Source organism: Pteropus alecto, unplaced genomic scaffold (assembly GCF_000325575.1).
Source record: "Pteropus alecto unplaced genomic scaffold, ASM32557v1 scaffold34, whole genome shotgun sequence".
In the NCBI taxonomy this organism is placed as follows: domain Eukaryota; kingdom Metazoa; phylum Chordata; class Mammalia; order Chiroptera; family Pteropodidae; genus Pteropus; species Pteropus alecto.
In genome coordinates, this window is record NW_006435763.1 from 6,407,127 (window position 1) to 6,414,279 (window position 7,153).

Here is a 7,153-nt window from a genome sequence, read left to right on the forward strand (position 1 = left end):
AAGAAATATAAACCCCTAAGTGTTTAAGTCACTACAGGTTAGATTTTTATAAGTTCTGGCCAAACGTATTTCTAAGTGACACAGCCTCCTCCATGCCCTTCATCACTGTCATTCTGTTCCTTTACAATGGAACACGTGGCCCACCAGCTTGACACGGGCCAGCATGAAGCCGCAGCCTAGCCATGCTAGGTCCACTGAATCAGTGTCTTAATTGCATTACCTTTGAGACCTTTGGCATTCTGTCACCTGAATCAGCACTTTCATAAACATATCAGCTTCCATGTGTTCTTACAAGATAAGATCAAAGGCAGGGACAGAGACAAACAGCTGTGTAAACACACTGCTCGAAGATGACGATGCCGCCCGCACTTGACATTGACTGCGCTTCAGCTGAGGAGGAAACGTGGGTTCACCGGGCGGAAGGTGGTTTGGGTGCCAGTCAAGCGTTTGTGTCAAAGTCTGGCTGTTTGAAAGTCAAATGGACCGAAGTCAAGGATGGCCTGCATTTTCTCCAGTGACAGCCCTTGCATGCCAGTATTTTTTTAAGCTTCCAAATCAGTCAGCTATTGCTGAGGCAGTAACTACCACTAACTCAGTGGCTTAAAGCAATGTCTATTATTGCTATGGGCCAGCTGAGAGGTTCTGCTGACCTAGGCCAAGGTTGGCTGGTCTTAGGTGGGCTCGCTCAAGTGTTTCAATCAATCCATTGTAAGGTCGGTTGTGACGAAGACGGGGTTGGAGGGGCTGGTCTGGAATGGCCCTGATCACCTGTTTCACAGGTGGCTGGCCATCAGCTCTGGTGACAGGGTTGGAAGGGCCACGTGCTCTGTCCTCCTCCATCAGGCTAGTTGTTCACAGGGTGGCAGCAGGCTTCCAAGAGAACAATCAGAAGCAGATATTAAATAGGCGTGGCTGTGTTCCCATACTTAAAAAATAAATTTTGTAAATAGAAAGAAATCATTTGCCAACCCCTGCTTAATTCATTCTCCACCTTGCAGGCAGAATGAGCCAAACTCAAATGCGACCTTGTCGTTCCTTGCCTAAAGTGGTTCACCGGTATCTTCGAGATCAGTCCAAACTTGCAGCGTGGCTCACAGGCTTGCGATCAAAGTGTGGCCCCTGGAGCAGCAGCATCACATCTGGAAGCTTGTTAGAAATGCAGAGTCAGGTCCCACCCAGACCTGCTGAATCCAAACGTGCTTTCTAGCAAGATCCCAAGTGATGTGCACATTCCAGTTTAAGAAGCTCTGGCTTCAAGACCCCTGGGGTCCTGGTGCCTCCCTACCTCTCCCGTCTCACCTCGGCCCCTGAAGCCTTCTCCCGCCCACCCACCCACACTTTCCAGCCAAACTGAAATGCGCCTTTCACCGCAGCGAGTGACGCCTTCTCCAGTGCATCTCCCCTCGCTGGGCGAATTCCAACCTATCTTTGGATCTCAACTGAGACAACGCCTCTTCCTAGCAGCCCTCCCTGAACTACACGAGGTTCCTCTCTTCTGTGCTTCCTTAACCCTTTCCCACCTAGCACTTGCCACACTGCATGGAGATGATTTCTTTAACTGCCTGCCTCTCACAGCAGTTTGTGTGCTCTTGAGAGACCCCATCTATCTTGGTTCGTCACTTTGAGTGTCCTCAGTTCCCAGGGGACAAGAGCTCCTGAATAACTACTTGTTGAAAACTAAAAGAAACACACCCTACCACCTTCCCCCTGGGCAAGCGTCCTACACAACTACTGTTTAATGTGCAATTTTCCCTAAATTTTCCACCGGGCTCCACGGCCTTGAAGAATCCTACAGTCTCCAAGATTCCATCTCTCACTAAGCCTGGTGGTTTTTCACATTAGCGTTTGTTCGCCATTTGAAGAGGGCCCGAGGGTTGAAGAGATTTCTGGGCAAAATTCTTGAGCTATAAATTAGCCACAGGCTAAGATCTGAATTGGGTTTAGAAGTGTGTGTGGGAGCTGGGGAAAAGGGGAGTGGAAGAAGGGTAGGGGCAGAAGGTTCTAGGCAAGGTAACGGAAGACCTTTAGGCGGGACCCCAGGCTGCAAGCCCGCAGAGCTAGGAACTGGCATCCTTTCCCACCTGTGCCCGGAGCCAAGTCTGTACTAACAACGATCCTAGCTTTGCTCATGGGAAAAGACTCCCATTCTCCCAGATGCTGAGAGCAGGCGAGGCTTCCGTAAAGAATCATAAGCCAGCGTGGCCACAGGCTGCCTGCCGGGGAGATGAGACCCCTCCCCAAATCTGACATCCAGTCCAGAGGTTTCTACAATTTCCTTTATTGACAAAGCAAAGTATAAAAGAACAAGGCCCCCAAATGACCCATAGGATTAAAAGTGCAAATTTACTCCAACCTGAAATAGAAAATAAGTGGCAGGCCTTGACTATTCGGGCCATGGAAGTTTGGTGTGATTAAAACGCTTCTTAATCACACAATAGCAGCTGAACCATATTTGATTAACTCTTTGGTCTCTGTTATTGGAACAAAACATGCTATGATCGCAGCCGACATTGCATCATAATATATAGGCTGGGGCCGGAATACATATTAAAAAATCACAATAAAATAAGAGGAATGTTTTAAAGCCAAGTGACTGAATCAAGGCACATTTTTTTTTTTAAAGCAAAAGGTGCTTAAAATATTCCTGAATATCTGATACTTTAAAAACCAGATTATACGTAATTTAGCTGCATGTTTTAGTCTATTCTCTCTGTATCGATGGTCACATATATCTTTACTCTTCCCCAACTTATACTCGCTTTCTCCTCACCCAATCATGTGCTGTGTAGGTATAAAAGATAAGCAGTAGTGTCTAAGTAACCGACATGAGATTTTTAAAAAATTAACAAACGCCACATGATAACATTGAACTTTTTTTCCCTCTGAAGGGACTCTGGAAATGAAAATGAGGTTCGTTTTTTCCCTCACGTGGATAGGGATGAGTTAAGTCTTCAGCATCAAGGTTAAAAGCCACATTTCACAGAAAAAGTAACTTGCTCCATGAGGTTCAAAGAGACGCACTGGAAGCTGGTTAGGTTAATTCAGAATGCTAGGATGTCACTTTGGTGGGAGCAGCTGAGTCAGAAAGGGGGTAGACTCATCCGATCAGAACAGCATTCTTGGCAGTGGGAACAGTAACAAGCCTCAGAAGCTCGGCCCGAAGGGTCAGCACTGTTTTTTTTCTGGTGTTCACCGCCACCAGCCACCGTTGCTAAGACACGGGCAAGGATATTACTTAAAAAATAAAATGAAGAATTTAAAAGTAAGAATAAAATACAAAAAAAAAAAAACCCCACAAAAAAACAAGTTATTCTGCGATCCTTCCTGATGACTCATCTGCAAACTCCAGCACAGCCTAGGAGTTTAGCCATCAGGAAGGAAAGGCCAAGAGCTAGCCCCCAGAGGTTTCATGGAGGATCTGAGTCCAAAGAACAGCTCCAGCATCCTGGGTCCTTCTGGGAATTGCGAGTTAAATGTTATCTGTGGCCCTGTTAATCCTTTGGTTTGTTTCTACAATAAAGCTTAGCTCTGTGAGATAAAGAAGACTTAAAATATCACTCCCCCAACTACATATAACATCACATCCGTAACAATAAATAGCATCTTATACATACTTGAGGGGTTAACTGTTTAAGGCAGGGGTCGCAAACTGGTGGGCCTCAGGCTCAACCAGATGTTTTGTTTAGCTCACATGGTGTTCTTGACATTTGAAAATTACTTTCTTTAAAAATCAGCAAGTTTCACTTAAAAAAAAAAAAAAAAATCCTGATTTCCTGCCTCTCTCTACTCTTTTTTCCTGTATGGAGCCATAATGGCTGTTGGCCCTAAGGCGGGCAGTCCCTACCGCTCACCCACTCCTACCCTACCTAGCTCCTGCAGGCTGCTGAGTTTGCGACCCCTGGTTTGAAAGAGCACATACTGAAAAATGGGTTTCCTAACTCAAACCTCCCTCGTACCCTCACAGGATTTCCGCCCTACTTCCCCTTCCCTTCATGCCATCTCATTCATGTCCTCCTTCCTAAATCCTCTGGACTTCTCCTTTGCTCACATTCTCCCTTCTTTCAGCTTCAGTTTCATTTTGCAAAAAAAAACAAAACAAAATAAAACAAAACAAAACAAAACAAAAAACAAGCATCTACTCCCAGCCCACGAGCATTCCAGGATGGCTCCCAAGACTGGTCAGTGGGAGTGACTGAAGGGCGTCTCGTGGCAAAATGGCTGAGTCATTTTCCCCAGACATTTTCTCTGAGTGCTGGCCGGGACAATTAATCATTTTTTTTTTTTTATCATGAAAATTTCTGAGCTTTCCTATAAAAAAAAAATATATTGCAGATATGAATCTCCAGTACCAAGTATACACCAAAAATGTGTACATTTCTGATCAAAGGCATGACAGAGCCCTAATAAAATACAGAACTGAGCTTAATTTAAGTGCCTCAGGCAACCGTCACGCCTGGCTAATGCGCCATATTATTTCATTTGTACACAGTACACGTTTAGGATTACTAAACATTGATCAAAATTGATCGAAATTTCTAAGTTTTGGCTACCATGTACAGAGAACAACTGCTCACCATGGCATTTAAATAAAACATTAATATTTAAAAAAATTCACAAATACAATCAATGCCCTATTAATTTAAAAACATAGTAAAATTTTAAAATCTTGAGGATGAGGCTTTGAGTCATTAACCTGAAGAAGAAAAATAACAAAAACCTACAAAAACAATAGATTTAAACTTCAAAACACTATTAAGATAAAAAAAAGAACCTATCAACTCAGCTAGAAATAGTTGGAAAATTCGGCTTTTAAAAAGCTTTATAATTCTCTCCAAGAGCCTCGCTGTCACCCACCCCAGTAGATTTAATGACCACAAGGGAAATTGTGGCTGACTACGGAAACATTATGAACTATATATATATGTATAGTTTATACATATATATATGTGTATATATACACACACTTCCTCTTGGAATTTATTTTAAAAAGTAATTTAAGAAAAGCTGTGCAGTTTATATCTTTGCAGGAAGTTGGCAGACTGATGATCCCTTTGCTAAATGCAGTACCTTAAACCTTACAGTGACCTCGAAAGCTAAGAATGACCTCTGTGGTATCAAGGGGAACTGTCCCCAAAACAACCTCAAGGAGAAAACACATTCGCAACTGTTTCCCTTATAGTCCGAGGCTGCAAAGGATCTGAGGAGTCTCTGCAGTTCTGATGGCAAGGATTTCCTATAAATCATTTACTCGCAGTGACTTCCTGTAGTGGCCAAGCAGGTCCTCTAAGGAAAGTTTAAAGAGTTCCCTCAAAATAACTCAGAAATGAAACAATGGCTCTATTCAGGTGGCTACTTCTGTCTTCTGAGTTTTACCTTTAAGAGTCTAAGACAGTACATGTCTTTATTAAAAAATAAAATAAAATCCCGAAGTATAACACTGGGACTGGCTGCAGTTCCTATTAGGCAAACGTGGGATGGACCATTATAAACCGAAACTGAGTTTTCAGTCGACGGATGCAATCGTGGGCTGTCAGAAATTTGGGAGGACAGGAGGGATTTCAGAATGGGCTTCTCCAGGCTGCAAAACAAACCCAACCCGGTGATATTTCTGCCCAAAGACAAAAAGAAGCTGACTACGTCCGCCCCATGTCCCCCCCGCCCCACCTTGCTCTCCTCTGCTGACCGATGGGGGAGTCACTGATCTTCAAGCAAAGAGCCCAAGATATTCACCAATACACAAGCAGGATGCTGTGTAGGACCCGTGCTGAATCAACTGCTCCCCAAAGCGCCACAGGGCCACTGCTTAAGGGCAGCTTGGGCTCGGGGCTGAGAGTGTGAAGGACATGCCAGGCACTTCCTCTTCATTATCTCATTAAACTCAGAAAGAAATCCCATGCAAAGAAGTTTGTTAAAAAGCCTTAGAATGAAAAAAGGTTTCTTTCTTTTTTTTCTTTTTCTTTTTCCCACCCAGCAGCAAGTCCCAGTGAGACACCTGGCTAGGCGAAGATATACATCTTTCTTGAGACTCAATATGTTTTCCGCTCTAACCAGCGTTGTCTTAAACACGGATTTCATCGCCACTTTGCACTGTGCCTGGCTCACAGTAGGCGCTCAACAAATGGGTGTTGACTGGTACACATCCGGGCTTGTGCCTGGAGGGATGTAAACGAGCCTGCTTTTCAAGACTGCATATTTTTTAATAAGAAGTGCAGCTGGCCTCCCTTTCGCATGCGACACTTAGCGCCACAAAATGAAAGGACTGATTAAAGTGCCATTTGCTCGGGAAGTTTCTCTAACCAACTCTTGACTGGACCCTCGTGACTGACTTCACAATCCCATCACGCCCCCGTGATTGCACCGTTTAAAAAAATACATTAATATTAATTTGAATAGTGAAAACTATGATCCTCAGAACAGTAGCCCCTAGAATAGAACTTCAATTCCAGTTGGAGAGATTCAGATTAAAAAAAGAAAAAGAGACAATCGGGAACCCAGGACCTGGCAAGTATTATGCTCAAAAACGTTAGCTTCTTTCAATGTGGGGGCCAGACAGATCTGTGTCTCAAAAACCAACAGAGGGAAGCGTCCCTGAAGCTGGTTCTTGCTTCCTTCTTTGGACTTCCCTAAAAGCCCGGATCCTTCTACAGAACCGTTCCACACAAACCCACGCTGGCCCAGCTCTTAGCTGCTCTTAGATGTCTTTCCACAGTCTGCCGGGGACACTCTGGTGGGTCTTAAGAAGATGCCATAACTGTACTGGATTGTGGAGCCAGGGGTGACATTTAAGCCACCCAATGTCACCCTCTGAACTTTCCAACCTTCCGCAGCTCCTCTTCCTTGCCATCCCCACCCCCACCCCGTGGGAGACGCTTTAGGGGCATTAGGCCACTGAGGGGCCCTGTCAGGGTTTACGGTTCATCTTTAGGAAACCCCTGCGTGCGCTGACTCCGGGGTGAGGGACACCTGGCAAGGTAGCGGGGACCCCCATAGGCCCGCAGAAGCTGGGGCAGCCTCCGCCATGTGGACAGCAAGCGCGCCGCCACGAGTTCCCGGGCCGGCCAGTCGAAAGCCGCCAGGAGGTCGACGGCGGCGGCTTCGCGCAGCACCTTGGGCAGCGGGCCCATCTCGGCGGCCGCCCCGCCAGGGCCCAGGA

At 45.4% G+C, this 7,153-nt stretch overlaps 1 protein-coding gene and 1 long non-coding RNA gene across 2 annotated transcripts in view; both read right to left on the reverse strand.

Annotated features, from left to right (window-relative positions):
- Positions 1 to 271: 271 nt before the first annotated feature.
- Positions 272 to 1,261, reverse strand: LOC112479120. Its single transcript, XR_003046047.1, has 2 exons — positions 970 to 1,261; positions 272 to 870 (listed from the first exon to the last, which is right to left on the reverse strand). It is a non-coding gene; the product is annotated as an uncharacterized LOC112479120 (long non-coding RNA).
- A 1,000-nt stretch (positions 1,262 to 2,261) lies between these two features.
- Positions 2,262 to 7,153, reverse strand: part of ITPRIPL2 (ITPRIP like 2) — a 6,902-nt gene continuing 2,010 nt past the window's right edge. Inside the window, exon 1 of the mRNA XM_025046088.1 lies at positions 2,262 to 7,153. This exon is cut by the window's right edge and continues 2,010 nt beyond it. Within this exon, the coding sequence (XP_024901856.1) occupies positions 6,909 to 7,153 (245 nt within the window). The 3' untranslated portion in view covers positions 2,262 to 6,908.